Source organism: Cnephaeus nilssonii (assembly GCF_951640355.1).
Source record: "Cnephaeus nilssonii genome assembly, chromosome: 6".
NCBI lineage: Eukaryota > Metazoa > Chordata > Mammalia > Chiroptera > Vespertilionidae > Cnephaeus > Cnephaeus nilssonii.
Window position 1 is genome coordinate 16,484,653 of NC_137077.1, and position 22,747 is coordinate 16,507,399.

The 22,747-nt window shown below is 35.6% G+C and overlaps 1 protein-coding gene across 4 annotated transcripts in view; it reads right to left on the reverse strand.

Moving 5' to 3' along the window:
* Positions 1-802: 802 nt before the first annotated feature.
* TMPO (thymopoietin) overlaps positions 803-22,747 on the reverse strand; it is a 34,978-nt gene continuing 13,033 nt past the window's right edge. Inside the window, exons 2-9 of one of the 4 annotated variants that reach the window (XM_079773394.1) lie at positions 22,109-22,235; positions 19,145-19,303; positions 13,370-13,467; positions 5,844-5,963; positions 5,649-5,744; positions 5,117-5,227; positions 3,779-3,867; positions 803-3,000 (exon numbers count right to left, since the gene is read on the reverse strand). In XM_079773394.1, the coding sequence (XP_079629520.1) occupies positions 2,715-3,000; positions 3,779-3,867; positions 5,117-5,227; positions 5,649-5,744; positions 5,844-5,963; positions 13,370-13,467; positions 19,145-19,303; positions 22,109-22,235 (1,086 nt within the window). In that variant the 3' untranslated portion in view covers positions 803-2,714. The other 3 variants (XM_079773395.1, XM_079773396.1, XM_079773393.1) reach the window with 3 other exon arrangements.

Here is a 22,747-nt window from a genome sequence, read left to right on the forward strand (position 1 = left end):
GAATTGAACCCAGGACCCTTCAGTCCACAGGCCGACGCTCTATCCACTAAGCTAAACCAGCTAGGGCTGACGTAGGTATTTTCTTATTACAAATGAGGAGAGAATGATGCTCTGAGGGGTTAAGAAACTTGCCCAAGTTTGCACAGCTGGGAAATAAGGGGATCTAAAAGACCATGCTGTCCATGTTCATTCATTTTCTACCCCAGTTCTATTTAGCCTTGTTCTTTGTATGACTTCGGTGGTCCTTCTAAGTTCCAAACCTCTAGGGATTTTTAAAGTTTACTTCTAATTTTAAGCCTTTGATGCTGTTTTCTTTCTAATTATAGTATATATATTACTATGAGAATTGACAATTTAAATAAAATCACCTTTGGGGAACACATGAATGAAGAAGATACAGGCACTTTGATCCTTGTGAACACAGCTCCATGATAAATATACCATAACATCTTTGCTTAGTCTCAAAGCAAGACTAACTGTCATGAGTGCTTCAGAAAAGTACTAAGACAATAAAGCTGGGAAAGGGTGGGGGAAGATGACTGAAAAGTAGTAGTTTCTACATTGTAGAGAGAGAGGTGCCTCTGTAAGCTTCCCTGTCTTCCTCCAAGTACACATAATGGCTACACACTACTTACCTATGAATAAATAAGGATCCGATTACTACGATTAGAACAAAACATAAAGGAGCTTACTGAAAATGAGAACTAAAATGCAACAATCCATAAATATCACGTAAGAAATGTTATCAGGACATTTTGCAATTTGTGCAATCTAAAAAGCATTTATTGCAATGACAAAACTAGAGGTTAACTATTTTTTTATTGTTGAATTATATTGTAAAGTCTACATCTACAGTTTAATCGGGAAGAAATGCTTTGCATTTACATCAAGAACACATTAATTCTAGTGGAGTAAAACAGACACACACAAAAGACCAAATACACATTGGGGCGGGGGGGGGACTTTTACCTGGTCCTACTTTTGCTATTTTGGACCACACCTTTCCTATTAGAAAATTGACCTTACATACATATTAAGTCTGATTTATCATCCCACATTTTTAAACAGTAAATGCAGCTCCTCACAATTTCTAATTATAAACAAAAGATTGAAAACAAAATGGGAAAGTTTAAAAACAAAGAAAGTGAAAGTAGACTGCTGTTACCTTACACAGAAAAGCTGAGTAAAACGTGCCCCCTGTGTGGCTCATCTCTAAGGAACACTTTTACTCAAAGAGGCAAGCATTTCTGACCTGTATGTTTCTCACTCCCTCAGGCCTATAAATGTTCCTGATAAACTGCCAAGTGAAAAATGTCTACAAAATATCTAAAAGCTAAATATCAGGAAAAGGGCTAATTCAAATAAAAATTGTTTGCTGGTCTAAATATACACCTTCAGCATTTTCCCTTTTGCAAAAGTATTTTATATTTATTTCAGATGGCATTTAAAAATAACTTACATTTTTAGTGTGCTTATGGTCAAAGATTGTAAAATTAGTAACTCAAATGAGTAAGTTTAAGATTTTTGTTTTACTTGATTCTGTTGAAATTTCAATTAACCAAGTTATACATGAGGTAAGTTTTAGCTAAAAAAAATACATCAACCACAAAGATAAAGTTAACCACTTCAAGAGTACACAAAAATCATAATGCCCACCTCATATTCAGAGTTCACAAATTCATGTATTGTAACTACTATGTATCTAAGAAAAGTTTATGTAATTTTGAAAGCTAATACTTTCTGCACTTTAAAATCAAATTATGTTGGGAAACGGCAAAAAAAAACTTGGCAAAATTTGTTTTTAGTAACAGAAGACAATGCAATAAGGAATTCAAATGGAAACAAAGACCAGTGTGTAAAGTTTCCAACTTATAAACAGACACACACTTATTTATCTAAAAAATATTTGGTAGCAAACTGGATTGACAATATTTTTAGCTGTAAATAAAAAATACAGGTTCCCAATTATAGCCTTCTAGCTAGCTAAACAGCTTTTAAAAACATGGATAGCCAGTTAAGTTTTCTAAAACATATACATATAAGAATCTTTAGCACTAAAAGATTACTGCTAAAATTCAACTGTATTTAAATGGGTCTTACTGAAGTAGGACATTCATGATACTAGAAATTTTTTAAAAAGTGAGTACAACAGGGCTACACTAATAGCATTACTAGTAATAAAAGTTACAGAAGAGATTATTGCTGTACTTTTCCCCATAAACACCATTAAACTTTGTTGCTGTTACAAAAAGTACAACTCCAAGTTACTTTTTCTCTTACCAAATTTCATGTTTCACATATCTCTAAAGTTTTTATTCAGTAGAGAATAATTCTTAAATCTTTTCTGTAAGAATTCAAAGTATTTAAATGTGTAGCTTCACATTATACATTTCGCCCTTCTTGAAACACAGAAACAATGTACATTTTTCTCAAAAATGAAATAAGATGCCCACATTAAAAAAATAAAGTCTACAAAAAAGTTCCAGAGCTAAAAAAGATTATTTGTATGGCACAAAGTGATCTCCTACTAGTCCAAAGTCCAAAACATTTAAATGAAGTCCATTTATATATTGCTTACTTTTCAATGGAATACTATATTTATTGGGGTGAAATCACATTATATTTAGCTCTTGCGTCAGGAAGTATACACAAATGTTTTTTTATACAGTTAATAAAAATAGGAGACCAAGATGGGTGTGCCAAAGAGATATCATTCACTTGAGACTTTTAGAGTTGCTAAGATAAAAACCAGAGAATGGATTTACTTGGTTGGTTTCCATCGCTTGATAGACCAAAAACAAAAAAACAGCCACAACAACAAATAGCAAAATTTTTATCCACATGGGAATGGAGTGTCCTTTTTTTGTCTTTTCTGGCTTGACATCTGCCAAAGGAATATACTTAGGAATATATTTTGATGAAAAAGATTCCTCCATCCTGAAATCACTGAATTCTAATGGCCGCCCTGCAGCCCCTTTGATTGGTCTGCGACAACTAGCACTGTTGGGAATAAAAGGACAAAGAAAAAAATAGATTTTAGATAAAGTCATGAGTTACATAATATATAATATCATGACCACTCCTTATTCCAAACACATTCCTTGAGTTAACAGTAGGTAACTGTCACATAAAAACAGCGAGGTCAAGCTACTTAAAACTTCTATACATTTTCCATTTTAAAAATTGCATTATCTTTTATTAAAAAATAATATTCAGAACATTGATAAATATTCACTAAACTTGCCTTCTTAAAGTCTTTTCAGAGCAAATATATTTAGGAGATAACAGGAAAGAAAGAACGTAGTAGTTTGGTTGTGATTCCTTCAGTCAGGAAACAATTCAACAGATATCTAAATATAATCTTTTCGATCAGAAAACAGAATCTCTCAGTGAAAACAATGATTTCCTTCTTACTAGGTTTCCATTTGAATTTAAAAATAGAAATTAAATAGTAGGTAAATTATTTCTTTACAATCCTTCAGTTTAACAAAGTTAATTTTGAAACGGACTCAATTTTCCAGAATATGAACTGATAGCTTAGAGAATTAAACTGCTCCCAAAAGAACAGTTTAATTCTGAGAACACAAGTATAGTTAACTTTTTGTGAAGAATGAAAAATTAAAATTCTTATTTATGTGTATTAAATAATTATGTTGTATACCCTAAATATATAATTTTATGTGTCCATTATATCTAAATAAACGTGGGGATAAATAAGTGAATAAATAAAAACACCCCCAAAGAACCCACTAGTAGTTGTTTCAATATATCTGAATACCTAATTCCTGTTGGTGTAGATGCTTCAAAGGGAAACATTTCCTTAAGAATATCCCTTTCTATTCTTCTTTCCTCTGTTTTTTCTCCCACCTAATAAGAAACAAACAACCAAAGTTAAAAATTAGTGTAAACGTGCAACAATGAAAATATATTTTAAATCGAAGTTTCAGAGAAGAGAATGCATTTAAATCTATCCTAGCTTTTAACTGCCATTTCTAAATTCATTATCACCTAAGTATCCACACATTTCCAAATTTCTTCAAATTTAAGATGTTAATGTGATAATTTGGGGGGGGGGGGGGAGAGGAATAGCCATACATTAAAAATTAAAGTAAAATAAACAAAAATTCAGTGCAGCTAATATGGCAGTGTAAGTTCCCCCACTGGATTTCCCATGCTTTTCATTAACATTGTTTTTTCCTCCATTAAAAACTTTGTAATAAACCTGACTGGAGTGGCTCAGTTGGTTGAGCGTAGTCCAATGAACCTAGAGGTTGCCAGTTTGATTCCTGGTCAGGGCACATGCCAGGGTTTTGAGGCTCAATCCCCAGTAGGGCCCCTGTAGGAGGCAGCTAATCAATGTTTCTTTCTCATCAATGTTTGTCTCTCCCTTCCTCGTTCTTAAAAAAAAAAATACAAAAAAAAAAAAACATATTTAAAGAAATACTTGGTAATAAAATAAATGATCAAACATAGAAGAAATCAAATTAATATGGACCTTAAACAAATTTTAGTATGTGTTTTAAAGCAGTCAACCTAATCTTCCTAACTTAAAAAAAAGTAAGATATATATATATATTTAACAGCCTGATTGTTTCGTTTGCCTTTATGCCCCAATCAAAATAACCTTTGGCAAAAATTCATTAAACCTATAATGCATCATGCAGTTAGCACTTTAAAGCTTAATTATACAGAAGTTAATCAAATGAAGCATCATACAAAATCATTTTAAAGTCCCATTATTTGACCTTTAAGTGAAAAGATAGTATAGCCTCCCCTACTGCCCAGTTATACTTTCAACTCTCATCCATAACAAAGAGAACATGTTATAAGCAGCACACAAATGACCACTCCTTTGAAAACTGGAACTTAAGAGGCACACAGTAGTAGCAAGAGGATAGTATTAGCACATCATATTACATTGGTTACTTTTTATTGTCACTAGCCGAAGTATGTCTTTAAAATATATGTGCGCGCATGCGCGCGCGCACACACACACACTCACACTCACACAATCCCACCCAATAAAGCTCTGCTCCCTCCCACTTCAAAAAACAAATATAAGTATTTCCTCTTTAAAAGATCAATGATAACATCTATCTAAATTTTATTCATTTACTTCAGCTCTTGTCAATGGTTTCTTTGGTGTTCTTCTGGGTATGTCTGAGAATTCAGTGATTGGCAGAATAGGAGCTGCATGCTTGAAATTTCCAGTCACCCTATTGACAACCTGCCAAGATTCAAATTATTCAGACTCAGAATTATCCAAACATAACAAAGACATGTGAAAAAAAGAAAAAGATATTTTATTTCTATATTATTTGAACTTTCCCTTAATAAAAATTTAGGCAAAAGGACCCAGAAATGAACATATTCAGTGGTTCTCACATATGAAGCCTTATCATGCTTTAAATATTTTAGCAAAAGTATCCTTTTAATTCTTTGGATTCTTGCTCAATGAATTAAATTTATACATATGTAAATTGGCTATATGGAAAAAATTTTAAATTTAGAATTATGTGGGGAATAAGTTTAACTTATGTTTAATAACATGTAAGTTTGATAGTTGCCAAAATTCACCACCTCCCCAATTCTAATTAAAGGGTAATTTACAAAGAATACAACTTGTATAGTTTATGAAACATATTTACTAAGGTTTCGTTGCTTGAAGCCATTATAGTTTCAGCTATGGGAGTACTCTCTGAAATTATTGCACCATCTATACGAAAATGTTCTGAAGTATCCACCTGTTAGTTTGAAAACAAAACAAAAACAATAAATATAAAATAATCACTAAAACCCTACCAATCTGAAAACACAATTCTAAGCAATAAGCCTTGCATCACCCTTTTCCTCGGAGTTCTTCTCGACCCTCTTGTGGATTCCCTAGTTAATGCCTGCAGAGGTCCGCCTTTTGAAGATCCACTTGTCCATTCAGTCTCAGTTATTCCAGCTTGAGAATAGCTCTAATCAACATCGACACATTAAAAAGTCATATTCTAACATCAAACACCTTAATAATGGCCATATTAGCACAGACAAGCCATGAAAACTCTCCAAATGCCAGCATTTGCAAACAATGCTATGCCCTCAATATATTTCTGTATGTATTGACTGAACTGATATGTAGGTATCAGAAAACACTTAACATATGGTAAAATAACATTCAAGAGTCCAACTACAGAAGCTCACAAATTGTAATAGAAACAAGGGGAGAAAAAGTGCATCAATTCATCACTGACTCCTTTTGTGACTGCTGTGTGCTATTTGCCTCTAGCATTGCAGCTGCATCTCTGACCGTCTAATCAACAAACAGGCTGAGCATGAAAGACTTTCTTTGCCTTATAAAAAAGTAATTTGTTACAAGTAAGAATCCTTTTAAAACAAAACACAAATTTTATAATTGTTAAACATTATTCGTTTCCTGTGGTTAGGACTATTAAACTATTAAATAGAATCAGCTTAAATTATAATCCATACACAGCTATCTGAACTTAAAAATGCCCAGGTGTCAAACTCTTCTTAAAGACATTAAAATTAAATAGCAACGAAAACTTGGTGTCATCTCTTTCATGAATATGCACACCTAACCTGTCACAGCCAAAACCTCCTTCAGTGCTATCCACTCCTCAATACAGAAAGATAACAGTGACACACTATTGTTTTACCTTCCAATCCATGATTCATTTCTTCCTTGAAAAGCTGAGTAATTTTCCCTCATTTAAAAAATAAGTTATCAGTCCTTATAAAATAGCTTGAAAGCCATTAGACTAGTGCTTCTCAAACTGTACTGTGTGTTTCAACCAACTGAAACTTTTGTTAAAATGCAGATTCTGATGCAGCAGCCCAGGTATGGGACTTGAGATTCTGCACTCAAGCATCAAGCTATTCAATGTTAAAGCCACTGTAACCAGATGATCCTTTAAAATTCTTTTAACTAGAAAATAGCCATCCATGATTAGCATATTAGAGTGCGCATATATGGTCACTTTTGCTTTCAAGCTAACATTTTATCTAGATAAAGGGTGTTTTTTTTATATTTGAGTCAATGTCGGTTAATTTTAAAGGTGAATACATTTTAAAAAATATATATATTTTATTGATTTTTTACACAGAGGAAGAGAGAGGGATAGAGAGTTAGAAACATCGATCAGCTGCCTCTTGCACACTCCCTACTGGGGATGTGCCTGCAACCAAGGTACATGCCCTTGACCGGAATCGAACCTGGGACCCTTGAGTCCGCAGGCCGACGCTCTATCCACTGAGCCAAACTGGTTTCGGCAAAGGTGAATACATTTTACTCTTATCCTGGGACAAGGATAAATACGCTTATTTGGTTGGAAGTATTAGTACCAAACCCCACAAGATATTGACAATCTCATTGGATTTTGTAGTTTCCCTTTGACTCACAATCTGAACCTCTGAGTCCTTTTTCCTGCTCTCAATTAGGAAATTTTTGCTGAATGCAAACTTTTTTTTTTTTAACAGAGCAGTCTGCCACCTCCTCCTCTCCATATTTCTTTCTTTTTTTTTTAAGTCCATTTTATTTTTTTAATATATTTTATTGATTTTTTTTACAGAGAGGAAGGGAGAGGGATAGAGAGCGAGAAACATCGATCAGCTGCCTCCTGCACACCCCCTACTGGGGATGTGTCCACAACCAAGGTACATGCCCTTGAACGGAATCAAACCTGGGACCCTTCAGTCCGCAGGCCGACGCTCTATCCACTGAGCAAAACTGGTCAGGGCTGAATGCAAACTTAATGTTAGTTAAAAGAAAAATCTGTGAACAAATTACATATACATATAATAAATGCTTACTAATAGTTAAGTTCCTGATTATTTGAATAGAAGGAAACAATAGTTTCAATCCTTGCAGCACAGTATCATCTGGGAGCTTTTTAAAAAACATCCTATATAATAAAAGCCTAATATGCAAATCGACTAAACAGCAAAATGACCAGTGGAATGACCATCAGGGGGCAGACGCTCAATGCAGGAGCTGCTCCCAGCCCACAGGCCCAAGGCCAGCCAAGATGGGTGCCAGTGCCCAACCCCCCCATCACCCCGTGGCAGGACTTAGGGACCCTACCTGTGCACGAATTTCATGCACTGGGCCTCTAGTATCCATATAAAAAAACTACCCTAACCAACCCTACCTTAGACCAATCAAGTCAGAATTAGAAGGGCCTATACATACTAAATTTTTATAACTCCTAAAGGGATTCTAATGTGCAGCCAGAGATAAGAACTTGTTTAAGATAATATAACTGATTTATGATGCACCTCATTGCTTCCTCTTTAATAATCAATGCCAGCCCTAACCGGTTTGGCTCCATGGAAAGAGCATTGGCCTGCAGACTGAAAGGTCCCAGCTTCGATTCCGATCAAGGGCATGTACCTTGGTTGCGGGCACATCCCCAATAGGGGGTGTGCAGGAAGCAGATGATCAATGTTTCTCTCTCATCCATGTTTCTAACTCTCTACCCCTCTCCCTTCCTCTCTGTAAAAAATCAATGAAGTATATTTTTTTAAAAAAACACAACGAATTAAAAAAATGGTTAAGACTGTAAATTTAAAAAAAAAATCAATGTCAATATAAACAATTAGAAGTATTTTAAAAATATTTTAGTTTAAAACTAGTAGCCCATTTGCAGGAAGAATCCTGCAAGCGGCCGCTGCGGCCGCGTGCGCTGCTACTGCCGCGCCTGCACCCGCGCACCGCTGCCACCCGCCTCGCTCCGCCCCACCTGGGCTTTCCCTCTGGCAGCCACCTTGCTTTCAGCTTTTCCTCCCTCTTCCTTCTAAGTTGTCTTCAGTCTTCACTCCTCCCTCCCTCAGCGTATGCAAATTAACCACCATCTTTGTTGGGTATTTTGCATACTCACCCTGATTGGCCGGTGGGCGTGGCTTTGGCTGGTGGGTGTGGCTTGACATAGCGAAGGTGCGGTCAATTTGCATATTACTATTTTATTAGGTAGGATAGTCTAGGTAAAATAGTCTATCTGGTATTATCAAACTCAGTATTTTAAAATTCTTCAATGAATATAAAACTACATTGCTTGAAAGGTGTGATATTTACCATTTATGCAACTGATACAATATAAAGATCAAACATTTTACCTATATCCATGAAGGCAGGGGGCTTGGGGAGACAATGTCTTTTTCCTTAAAATTAGTTAGCTACCAAATTCCAGGACTTCCCATGTTATGTTTTATTTTTAATAAATAACTAAAATAATCCCTTCATCAAAAATTCTTATAAAACATCTATTAAAACTATTATGGTTAATAAAAAGGGGCCAAGTACCATTTAACGATTATTTTCTTCTATGAAAGGAAACACATGAAACATATTTGTTATCTGTGGGAATAGCTGGGAAAAGGGGTGGGATGGATACTTTTCTCTATAAATTATTTACACTTTCCTTTGTTCAGGTTTATTAAAATCTTTGTTTGAGGACTATTAATCAGTTTTATTCTTGACTATCATTATCTAATTTAGAACCAGTCATCTTCACAGAAAACTAATACAACCAGAAAAGATATTCTGAAAATTAAAAAGAATTTTTCTACCAGAATCCACTATACACAAGTGACTTTGAGAAAATAGAATTTAAAAAATTATAAAATTATAATTCAGTGTTATAACTATTTAGGAAGATGGACTAAGTAATATTAATTAAAAAGAAACTCACTGCTATGTAAAATTAGTAGTTAATGTGATTGTTACAGCATGCAGATTGTAAGTAGTCTCCAAATAATATTTTCTATGAAAAAGATTAGAGTTCTTTAAAAAAATGGCTGATATGATAAGAGGCAGGAAACATATATGAGCATGGGTCATCTTACTGTGCCAGAAAACAAGAAAATATCAAAGACAAACAAGGTCAATAAAAAGAAACAGGCCCTAACGGGTTTGGCTCATTGGATAGAGCGTCGGCCTGTGGACTGAAGGGTCCCGGGTTCGATTCGGGTCAAGGGCATGTGCCTTGGTTGTGGGCACATCCCCAGTAGGAGGTGTGCAGGAGGCAGCTGATTGATGTTTCTAACTTTCTATCCCTCTCCCTTCCTCTCTGTAAAAAAGCAATAAAATACATAACAAACAAACAAACAAAAAACAGGATCCAACTTAGTAATCCCCAATAGCTAAAGATGGCACAATTTGAACATGAAAAAAGAATGACTGCAATTGATCATAAAATATATAAAACCATACTATTGTCCAGGCCAGTGTGGCTCGGTTGTTTGAGTGTTGTCCCATTCATCGAGAGGGTAATCAGTTCGATTCCTGGGTGGGGCTCAATCCCCGTAAGGGGTGTTCGGAGGCAGCTGATTGATATTTCTCTCTCCCAAATCAATAAAAACATATTTAAAAAAATACCATACTATTAAAAGATACCTATTGATCACTTTTCAAAGTAACTAGGGCACTTTGATTTGAAAAGTAGAAAATAAAAGACAAGAATTAAACATTTATTCTGGCACTCCTATATGAGTTTTATTTTAAGATAAGTAAGCAGTTCATCAGGGAAGAAAATTCTTTATAAAAATTCCAGTTATAGAGGTAAAGGAATGAGAGAATGAGAGAAACCATCTTACAACCGCAAATGAAATAATGGATCTGGGCAATAATCATAAGTGGCTGTCAAAACCATTAAATAAAAGGGTGATACAAAACTTTATAATGAATGGATTAGGCTTTTAACATTTGAACCCATTACTAATTTTAGCATAACCAAAGGACATCATGTGAAACGATGGAATATGAAGGCTACAACACCATTTATGAAATGTTCTTGTCAAAGAAACTGAACCTGAATCTAATCAACTCTATAATCTGTGCTGTCCAATACATCAGTTACTAACCACATGTGGCAATTTAAATTTAAGTTTATAAAGTAGTTTCTCAGCCACATTAGTCACATTCCAAGTATTCAATACCTACATATGGCTCAGGGCTACCATAATGGACAGCAGATACAAAACATTTCTGTCATCACAGAAAGGTCAATTGCATTGCTCCACTATAAATCTCTAACTCCCAGACTACAGGAAATACAGAGTACAGAAGAACAAATTAAATGACACTTGAAGAAACAATTGCCAAATCCAGAATATGAGGAATTTTGTATAGCAAACCAACGTGGTTTCTTAACCAAATAAATGGAGGGAGGGGAAGTAGCCACAGATGTGAGATTAAAAAAAACCCACAAATAATATGTGGAATTTGTTTGGATCCTGATTTGAATAATCATGAGACATTTCTGAAACGGAAAGAATTTGAACAGAGTAGATATGAAAAATAATTTTTAGGTGTGATAATGGCATTGTGTGTGTATAAAAACAGCTATGTTTGAGACATATACCAAAATTTTAATGTGTGAAATGATATGTCAGAGATTTGCTTTCATGTACTCCAGTGAAAAGCAAAATAAAACCAAAGAATTAAGCTAGATCACATGTGAAAATGAAATAAAACTGATAAAATGTTGACAACTGGCCAAAACCAGTTTGGCTCAATGGATAGAGCGTCGGCCTGTGGACTAAAGGGTCCCAGGTTCGATTCCGGTCAAGGGCATGTACCTTGGTTGTGAGCACATCCCCAGTAGGAGGTGTGCAGGAGGCAGCTGATCGATGTTTCTCTCTCATTGATATTTCTAACTCTCTATCCCTCTCCCTTCCTCTCTGTAAAAAAATCAATAAAATATATTTAAAAAAATGTTGACAACTGTTGAGGCTCTGTGACTGAAGTCATTAAACTCTTCCCTCTTCTACATTTTAAATTTTGTTATTTAAGGCCACTGTCTAATTCTGCCTGTCGTCTCCTAAATCTTCTCTCCTTTATTTATCCTGTCCTTCAGTTTAGCTTCCCCAACAGAAACAATTACCCTTTAAACCATCTTTAATATCATCCTTCCCCCTTCCTTTTTCCTTGTTATCTGACCAGTCACACATTCTTGCTAGCTCTATATACTCTGGGTCAAAATTATCCATGCTTGTCTATTTCAGTGTCCTTCACCAGATTTTCCTAGTTTCTACACTAAGTGCATCTTGCCTCACCAACAATAAAAAAGGTAAATTTTCATCTAAAACAAGAAAAGTGTGGTCTTAGGACCAGACTAAGTTCAGAGTTGAAGGAAAAGCCACAGAAGACAGGCAAAAGTAAAAGCAAAGCCAGAAATCTAGACACAGCCCAGCCAGCGTGGCTCAGTGGTTGAATGTAGACCTGTGAACCAGGAGGTTACGGTTCGATTCCTGGTCAGGGCATATGCCCAAGTTGCAGGCTTGATCCCATTGGGGGTTGTGCAGGAGGCACCCAATCAATGACTCTCACCATTTATGTTTCTCTCTCCCTCTCCCTTCCTCTCTGAAATCAATTTAAAGAAATCTAGAGACAAAGACACAAATATAAAACCATTCCCCTGCCTTTTAAAGAAATATCAGAATTACTTAGGCATGTCCACCTTCTTTTATTTTATTTTGTTTAAATATATTTATATTGATTTCAGGGAGGAAGGGAGAGGGAGAGAGAGATGGAAACATCAATGATGAGAGAGAATCATTGACTGGCTGCCTCCTGCATGCCAGGTTACTGGGGATTGAGCCCGCAACCCAGGCATGTGCCCTTGATCAGAATCGAACCCAGGACCTTTCAGTCCACAGGCCAATGCTCTATCCACTGAGCCAAACCAGCTAGGGCATGTCCACCTTCTTTTAGACAAATACCATATAATTTCACTTACAGGTGGAACCTAAAAAACAAAAGACAAAACAGAATCAGACTCACAGATGCAGAGAACTGATGGATGCCAGATGAGAGAGAGCTTGAGGGACCGGGTGAAAGAGTTCAGGGGATTAAGAAGTACAAACTGGTAGTTACAAAATAGTCACAGGGATGTAAAGTGCAGCATAGGTAGGCAATTATAGTTGATAATATTATAACTATGTATGGTGCCAGGTGGGTACTAGACTTATTGAAAGGATCACTTTGTAAATTACATAAATGTTTAACCACTATGCTGCACACAGGAAACTAATATAATATTGAATGCCAACTGTAATTGAAAAATAAAAAGTTAAAAAGATACGGCAATAACTAAAAAAAAAATTTTTTTCAAAAGCAATATGACTGGCTTTGAACCATGCTTAGCACAGAATCAAACACAAATGAGACATTAAACACACTTTTGCAGTAAACACAGGTACACTACTGACAAAACAAAATTTAGATTTCTGATACCATTTAATGAACAATGAATGAACAATATTTAGTGTGATGGAATATGGGTGTCAACTATTAACCAAAGACTAGGACACAGGCCTGGAAACTACTTATACCTGAATACAGTGATCACAAAACTAAAGATACCTGATTGTGCTCAACTCTTCTTTGCTTGAGTATTACTGGAGTCTTTGCTCTGCCCTTTAGTGGTTCTCTCTTCTCAAGCTTGAGCTCTATTTTAGAGTCTGGAAATAACATTGGAGAAACCATTACTTTCTGAAACATACAATAAACGAAACCATCTTAACATTAGTTTGGAATGCTAGTTTTAGGCACACTAATATATAAAATAAGTCATCTACAGGTATTACCTCAACAAACCAAAACTGTTTAACTGCAATTTTTGTCTTTTTCTTTTCCATTATTGTTTTACTCCATTTCTGTTTATCTCCCCCATCCTTAATCTAATGACAACTTCCTATTCTCCTTCCCTTTTTCTGGGACTAACAGCCTGAAACAAAATGAATTCAAACTGCTCCCATAGAGGCTTTTCACTAAAAACAATTTAGAGGTGCCCTAGCTGGTTTGGCTCAGTGGATAGAGTGTTGGATTGCGGACTGGAAGGTCTCAGGTTCAATTCCGGTCAAGGGCACATGCTTGGGTTGCGGGCTCGATCCCCAGTGGGGGGCGTGCAGGAGGCAGCCTATCAATGATTCTCTCTCATCATTGATGTTTCTATCTCTCTCTCCCTCTTCCTTCCTCTCTGAAATCAATAAATATATATTAAAAAAACAAAACAAAAACTATTTAGAGGTGGGAAAAGAACATTAAAATATATAGTTGTTGCCATTCTTTTGTCCATACATTGTTAATGTTTGTTATTAAATTAAAAATTGAAATACGTAAAGGAAAAAGCTATAGGGAATTCTAAGAATGAAAAACAAAACCTAATTATACAGTACCAAGCTTCTAATAACATTAAGTGCAACAATGTTAATACATAAGTGCAACTTAAGTCTCTCCTCCTTTCTTTTTTGATGTGATTATAGGAAACCTAAGTACAGCCCTAGCTGGTTTGACTCAGTGGATAGAGAGCATAGGCCCGGGGACTGAAGGGTTCTGGGTTCGATCCCCAGTAAGGGGCGTGCAGGCAGCAGCTGATCAATGATTCTCTCTCATCATTGATGTTTCTATCTCTTCCTCTTTGAAATCAATAAAACTATATTTAAAAAAAACAACAACAAAAACCTAAGTACAACTGAGGAGAGGTAAGGAGAAATCTTGTTGGCAGAAAAGTCCAACCAATCACAGGCCACTTCTTCACCTCCTCCCAATACAATATAACATTTCTTTAAAGAGAAGCTAGTGCATATGTATTACTTAGCATACCACCATAATAGTTATTAACAACCCAAATAAATATGTATGTCTTTTTATAGGCTTTTAATATTCCATTCCTCCATCACTTAAAGAGCTAGATTTATTAAAAGACTGATATAAATTTAACTTCCACATTTTGTGACCGTTTATCATCACATAGCAAAATGTCAGTTGTTACCTCTAAAACTTGTTACCAAAAACTTTAGATTACTTTCGTACCAAAGAAAAAATGGAGTCCATTAGCTTCGCATGAACTCAATGCAGTTGTACTAAAAGTAGTCAAGGAAGCCATGTGTCTTGCTAGCTAGTCTAGCACTAGTCAGTCCAAATGTCTACTAGCAAATTTCCCAAAAATGAGCAGTGATTTTTATTTTCAGCATGTTAGCTCAAATAGTTCAATCTTTATTTAGGATTTAAGTATCAACTCTATCCCCTACATCCCAAAGCTCCTATTAATAGATCTATTATATATCTGTATTTGGAACAATCATTAGCTTTATAAAATCTTAAGCTTTGTTAACTCAGATTCTAAGAATTAGAAAACATCCGAAGAACCCAATAGTAGTTGAGCAGAAACTGATTTAAAATAAGGTATCTGGTTACAGATTAATTTCTCTTACAAATTTTAAATTCCAACAGCCAATAAAAACATGGTCCTCAAATATAATAAAACTATATTTAGAGTATTTTCAACTATACCACTATAATGTCAATTGAGTTTCAATGATGAAATGATAAAGGGATGTTCATTTGCAAATATCTAACTTATTTTAACTCCAAGAATAAAACACACATACAACATGTTGCTGGAGACCACACAAAACTGTTCAAATTTAACAACTTTATTGAATTTGCAGAAGCATTCTACAGTAATACATTTTTAAAGTCACACAACACTTAGTAGGTACATGTATACATGTACATTTCAGAAGACAAACAACAAATAAATTATTCCCAGAAAGCTGCAAAGATGGGCATTTATAGTCTAAGAATCTGGCTATGAGTACCCAAGGGACCATATTTTGCTTACACTTAATACTATTATTTTCATAAAAGTACAAAGAAGTTCGATTATCAAATGCCTCTACAGTTAGACTCTCATCTTACAATCATAGAAATGAAAACACAAGGTAATATACTGTTTTATATAGACACAAAGATACTGGGGTATAGTATGATTTCTTATGATTTAAAAAATCACCACCCAACTAACTTAAATTTGCTTTTAGAATTTAGATTAAACCTATGAACTGCAACATACCTTGAAAGTGTTTTTTTAAATTCCCATCTTTCCAGTATCGAGTTCATCTAATAAACTACAGTGATAGTGAGAATGCACTATCCTAGAGTATCATGGTTTAGAGCATATCTCAGTGTGGTCCACAAAGTGTTTGCCACCAGCCCATGAAGAAATGAGGCACTTACAACAGAATGTAGGTCATCACACTGTTTTCTCTATCAGTAAAATTTTACCAAGAAAATAAACCCTGTCATTAATCTGAAAGTGTTCCTAGATTCAAATTATTTTGCATGCTTATCTGTGGATCAGTAACAGTTTGAAGACTGGCACACTGAGATGCAATAATCTAGAATATTATGAATGATACTGTAGACATAAGTAAAAAACAAACAAAAGTGAGAAAAAGAAAAAAATGTAGAAAAGCTGTAGAAAATAAAAAGATAGTAAGACCAGCGAAGACTACTTATATTCTAATTAATAGAATTTTCTTAGTTTTGAATAGTTGTAAAATCTTATGGAAAAGAGTGAACGATTTGAGATAAAAATGTGACCTACAAAGCTTTAAATTGTATCAGGTTTTCTATCTGTGCAACTTTTTTTAAAATGCAGTTCTATGTAGGCAATTACTTTTAAACTATAATTTGATGGGTTGAAACTTGACACTTTAAAATTAGCCCCATCTGGAAACTAAAAACACCTTAAAATTTTTTATTTAAAAGTACTTAAAATCCCTAGAAAATCTGCTAATTTCCCCATATCAAAGTTAAGATGGATGTCTTTATTTTTAACTTTATTAGTGTTTATTTCCACGCTTTTTAACTACTTTGTATACTTCTCCTCCAAATAATGTTCCACCTTTAAAGGGAGTAACAGCCAGCTTATTCTTAGAAGCTGGATTAATTTTGCAATCCTTCAACCAGAGATAACGGCGACCTAAAGTGGAAGATCCCATGGTACGGGCAGCCATCTTTATTTCATCAAATGCAGCTTCACAAAGAAATGAGGCTGCATCATATGTTTTGCTCAGAATCCCAAGTGCCTGGTGGCTATGACCAGGATCTGAGCTAAGAATTTGTGCAGCCTGACTAATGTCAGCCTGCATAGCCCGAACTACAAAGGCGGTATGGGTTGCAACCTGCAATGCTGATGCTGCAGCTTCATATACTCTACAAAGTGCTGAGTCCAACTGTTTATCAGTTGAAGCTACCTGAGTACCTGCTGGTGGAGTGGCTTCAGAAATAACCTCCAGGATTTCATCATCTACTTTTGGAACTGATAATATCTGTGTTGCCTCTTTGGAAGATATTGGATACTTGCATGCCAATGAAGGCAGCTGCCTGTCAATTTGCTGCCACTCCTCTTCAATTACTTTTAAAATAGATTCGTGGAAAGGAAAAGATAGTTCTGAGGCATCTACTTTATCATGCTGTGATTGCTTAGACATCTCTATGCCTAAGGTAGCAAGTGAGCGAGAGACAACACTTGTAGCAAAAGAAGACATGGATTCAGATCCACGTATATTTTGAAATGCCACAAAGGAACCTGAATCCTTTTCCTCTCCTGACTTTTTGCTCAGTCTAGGCAATTTTCGTGGAGGAGAGAGAGATTCAGTTTCTTGAAAATTAGATTGATCAATTCTCTTCCATATGTTTTCTATATCCAGTGAGGGTGTAGTGTTAGATGTTCCAGGCAAACTACCTACCCCACTCTGGACCAACAGAGAATTGACATAATCTCTGATTGCCTGAGCAAGTGGTGGAGAAATTACTTGTGATCTCTCAGACTCTTCTAGTGTTTTCCTTTCACTGGACAGAATCGACTGACTTGAACCATGGGATCTCTCAGTATATAATGGTTGAATTCCACTTTTCTCTCCACAGTAAATATTTCCTATTTTGTCTTTATAGCAAGTAGTGGTGGTTTCTTTAATCAGTGAAGGAGAAGCTGCAGCAGAGACCAACATGGCAGCGAGTTCATGCTGAGATGTCGAAGAACTGTTCTCTAAACATCTATCATGGCTAGAACTGGAGGAAATAAACAAATTCCCTCCAGAGGCTAACTTGTGCAACTGTTCCCTGCCAGGCAAGGTTGTGGCAATAAGAGGTTCCCTAGGTGGGTCCCCCTTAGAGGTATGCACTCTCTTAGCTGCCTGTAGTTCAGTCCTGCCCAAAGGAGGACGGGGGGAGATTTCAGGAAAAGAAATACCCTGAAAAAATCCACCAGAGGGAGTAGTTGGAAGTTCAGAAAAAGGAACAAAATCCCTAGTGGACTTCACTTTCTTGTGTTCTTTCTTCTTTCCTGTAGAGGCAAAAGAGGCAGGAAGTTTAAGCATTACTTGTGTTTAAGCTGATTTTATTCTTTGCCTCCTTGCTAACATAGTGCTGTTGAAGAAAAAGGCTCTATATTTCATATTCTGAACAACCAATTTGACAGACTATGCCCTGGCAGGCAATGCTTAAGAGATATAAATAATTTGGGTCAAATTAAGTAATCATGAAATTATAAAACAAGTCATATAAATGAAATGAATATTTATAAATATAAACTTGTTCTTATAATAAATTTTAAAAGGTCATTTATTTCTTGTACTATTTTCAAAAATATTTAAATATTTGGTCAAATTTTCTTAAAATAGTCCACTAAAATATCTGCTCTGAAGTTGCCTTGAAATCAGATTATCTAGCAAAAACTGTCAATTTAAATGCTTATAAATGGAGAACAGAGAAAACATACCATATGTAAACACTTCTGCTATATATTAATTACAAGGAATAAAACAGACAAGTAGTAAGTGAGATCTTGGCAGTATAACAGAATAAAGAAAAGTGACAAAGATTTAGCATGATATTATTAATACAGATCTTTTAAAGTACAAAGTAATACCATGTATTAGATTGATGCATATAAAAAAATTTAAAAATGGGCTGGAAAGATAAGCATAAAACTAATGTCAGTGATTATTTCTATGTAGACGATACTTGGAAAGGGATAAGTGGGGCAACTTTGTCTTTATTTGTAATATTTTGTTCTCTTAGAAAAATGAGATTTGAAGCAAAAAAGACACAGGTTCTTAGGTAATTTTAGGTGACAGAAAATTAGACACTTGTACTTTTCTGTTTCTTAGAGTTTTCAACAAAAGCTATTTAAATCCAATTACTTGAAAAATTAATGATAACAGTATGAACAAAAATTACATGTCTTGGTAATATTGTCTTAAATTTTATCTTCTACATGGTTACTGTATCTTATGAGTCTGAAAAAAAAAATCACATATATTTGATTAACATTATTTAAAACTTTACCTTCTTCGTTGTCACTGTATCTGTCAGAATCATTACTTCCATTCTGTCTTGTATTTTCTGCCGAAGAAGAAATTGTTGGCAAAGGAGTAGAAGATCTTGAGTCTGTTCCTTGTTCCCTCAATTTCAACAGCTTTTTCTCATATAGTTTCCTGGTTGTTCCTGTATTAAGGCAGAACTCGCTTTAGTACTTATATTGTCTTACTTAAGATAAGCTCAGACATTATCTTTAGCAACATTAAAATATTACTTTCATTCTTTGCTTTGTAATTATTTAAGTGCATAAAAATGAAAAATGAAATTTTTAAATATATTTTATTGATTTTTAACAGAGAGGAAGAGAGAGGGATAGAGAGTTAGAAACATCGATGAGAGAGAAACATCGATCAGCTGCCTCTTGCACACCCCCTACTGGGGATGTGCCCGCAACCAAGGTACATGCCCTTGACCGGAATCGAACCTGGGACCCTAGAGTCCGCAGGCCGATGCTCTATCCACTGAGCCAAACCAGTTTCGGCAGAAAAATGAATTTTTTAATAAAATTTTTTAACCTTTGCCTGAGGATGTTTTTATTGTTTTAGAGAAAGGGGAGGAGAGAAAAAGAGAGAAAGGGGAGGAAGAGGAACATCAATTGGTTGCCTCCCATATGCATCCTACCTGGGAATCAAACCCTCAACCTTTTGGTGTACAGACTCCAGCCAACTGAGTCATCTGGTCAGAATTGTATAATGAATTGTTTTATAAAAAGGTATTTTTATAGTATTTTAACACATAATTACAACAATGTTTCTTTTATAGCATGGAATACATAGATTGATACAGGTCTTTTTAGATAACCTACTGAAGAACCAGATAGGACTGAGTATTTTTTTAAAAATATATTTTATTGATTTTTCACAGAGAGGAAGGAAGAGGGATAGAGAGCTAGAAACATCGTTGAGAGAGAGACATCGACCAGTTGCCTCCTGCACACCCCCCACCGGGGGATGTGCCCGCAACCAATGTACATGCCCTTGACCGGAATCGAACCTGGGACCTTCCAGTCCGCAGACCGATGCTCCATCCACTGAGCCAAACCGGCTTCGGCAGGACTGAGTATTTTTGCCCCAAAAGTTTTAGAATTTGTATATTTTTTCCAGTACTACATAATAGTACTTGCCTTTGTAGAAAATGTATTTTTATTAACTGATTGTACTCATCTAAATTACTGTGATTAGAACCCACAACTTGCCCAGCCAGAGTGGCTTAGTGGTTGAGCACTAACCCATGAGCCAAGAAGTCCTCCAGTTCAATTCCCCGGTCAGGGCACATGCCTAGGGTTGGAGGCTTGTTACCCCATTGGGGGTGTGCAGAAGACTGCCAAGCGATGTTTCTCTCTCATTGATGTTTCTATCTCTCTATCCCTCTCCCTTCCTCTCTTTCTAAAAAGTCAATAAAAACATATTACACAACAACAAAAACCCTCTAAGAGATTAATATGAACATAAGTAGCCATCCAGTTATAGGAAAAGTACTATAAATCACATTTTTAAAAATGTAAATGTGTTTGGCATAATGTTGGTTGGAAGATACAAAACTTCAGTTATGCAAGATGAGTACGTCTGGAAATACGTAATTGTGTAAATTTAGTGTTGAACCACCGATTGGGGGTGAGACTAGCTGTGGGGAAGGGCCATGGGTGGTTGGCCGGCTGGCCCTGCCCCTGATGGGGGCTAGGGGAGGCCTGCTGATGGGGCAGAGCTGGCTGGGAGGAGGGGCCACCGGCTGATCAGGGTGGTGGGGGCCCATCGGGGGCAGGGCCAGCTGGGGGAAAGGGCGGCAGGCGGTTGGCCGGCCAACCCTGCCCCTGATTGGGGTGTGGGAGCCCATCTGGGGTGGGACTGGGCGGAGGAGGGGCTGCAAGAGGTTGGCCAATGGCCCCGCCCCTTATTGGGGTAGGGGCGGTGATCAGGGGCAGGACTGGCGGGGGGGGGCGGGGGGGGGGGAAGGACCATGGTGGGGTGTTTTTTTTTTGGCCGGCTACAGTGGGCGTCACAGCGACCCATAATTCTGGTTGTTACAGCGTTCTGGTCGCGGGCTTTTTATATATATAGATAATAATACACATTTTTCAACATCTCCCTTTTGCATTTTAAATAAAATTTTACAAGGGTACCAAATGTCTGCTGATTATTATATTAATAGGCAAATATTATCTACTTAAATACAGTTATTAAATAAAACAAAAGGTGCATCCAAAATCCTTGTTTGCTCCTATGCCTACAGGAGAAAACAAACCCACAAAATCTCCAGTGTTCAAACTTTTACATAACTTAGAGGATCAAAATATATAGAACTTCCTCACCCTGAGATTATATATTGCCAAGATCTTCTAAAATTAAGGCATACTCAGCCTTGCAAAAGTAACCAAATGATGGCAATTCAGTGTATTTAGTTCTAAGTTTTCTCTTTTTAGTTTGCTCTTCAGGGTATCATTCTTAAATTCCAACCAAAACAAGATTTTTAATGATTCTTCCATGTGCACATATTAAATTGGTTTTTCTCCCGTTAAAAATAAAAAGAGAAAACAAGGTCCTTTTAATAACAGAAAATGCTAGGTATTGATTAATTTGAGTTATATTAACAAGCCTATTACTAAATCACTATTTAAATGACTTTGGCCAGTCATGTTACCTTAGATTTTCCTCAACTGACATATAAGACATATTACCATGTGTTTCACCAGGTAATATGAGCATATATGAAACAATCTTGACCACAGAGGTAAAGTGATCTTGGAGATTGTCTAGTTCAATTCCCTCATTTATAGTAAAAAAAAAAAAAAAAAAAAAAAAAAAAGTAAGGTCCTGGTCATATAAATGATTGACAGAGTGGCCCTTAGAACCCAAACTTAACTGCTAGGTAAAAGGGAAAAACAATTTGGGGTACCACTTCACAGAAAAGATATTTGAAATTTTGTCAACTTACCCACAATAGGGCCAGGATTCACCCCATATTTCACAAGCTGATCCAGAAGATCTTCATTAGTGAGTTCGGTTACATCTAAATCATCTTTATCTTCTAGTCTGGGTTTATCAGTTTTTTTTGTGGCTTTCTGTAAACAAAGTCCAGTTATCATTTCAATATGAATTTTAAAATATTCATTTACTATATAAATAACATTATATACAATAAACATGGAAATTCACCCTCAAGTTGATTTATAGTTATATTAAGCCTTAGCTATTTGACTAAATTAAAAGTAACTCCTTGTTTGGAGATATTTTCTAAGTTTGGTTATAATTACACAAACCTAGAAGCCAATCAAGTAACTCAATTTTACAGACATTATTATTATTTTATTTATTTATTTTTTCAAATGGAATGCTTTAATATGGTATATAAAAAGAATTATACTCCATAACCAAGTGGGTTTATTCCAAGAATGCAAGGCTGGTTCAATATTCAATACTTAGTGCAATACCGTAGTATCAACAGAGTATGGAGGGAAAAAATCAGATGATCATATCAATTGATATAGACAAAGCACTTGACAAAATCCAATACCTATTTATAATAACAAAAATTTCAGCAAATTTAGAGGGAAACTTTACAAATTTAATAAGA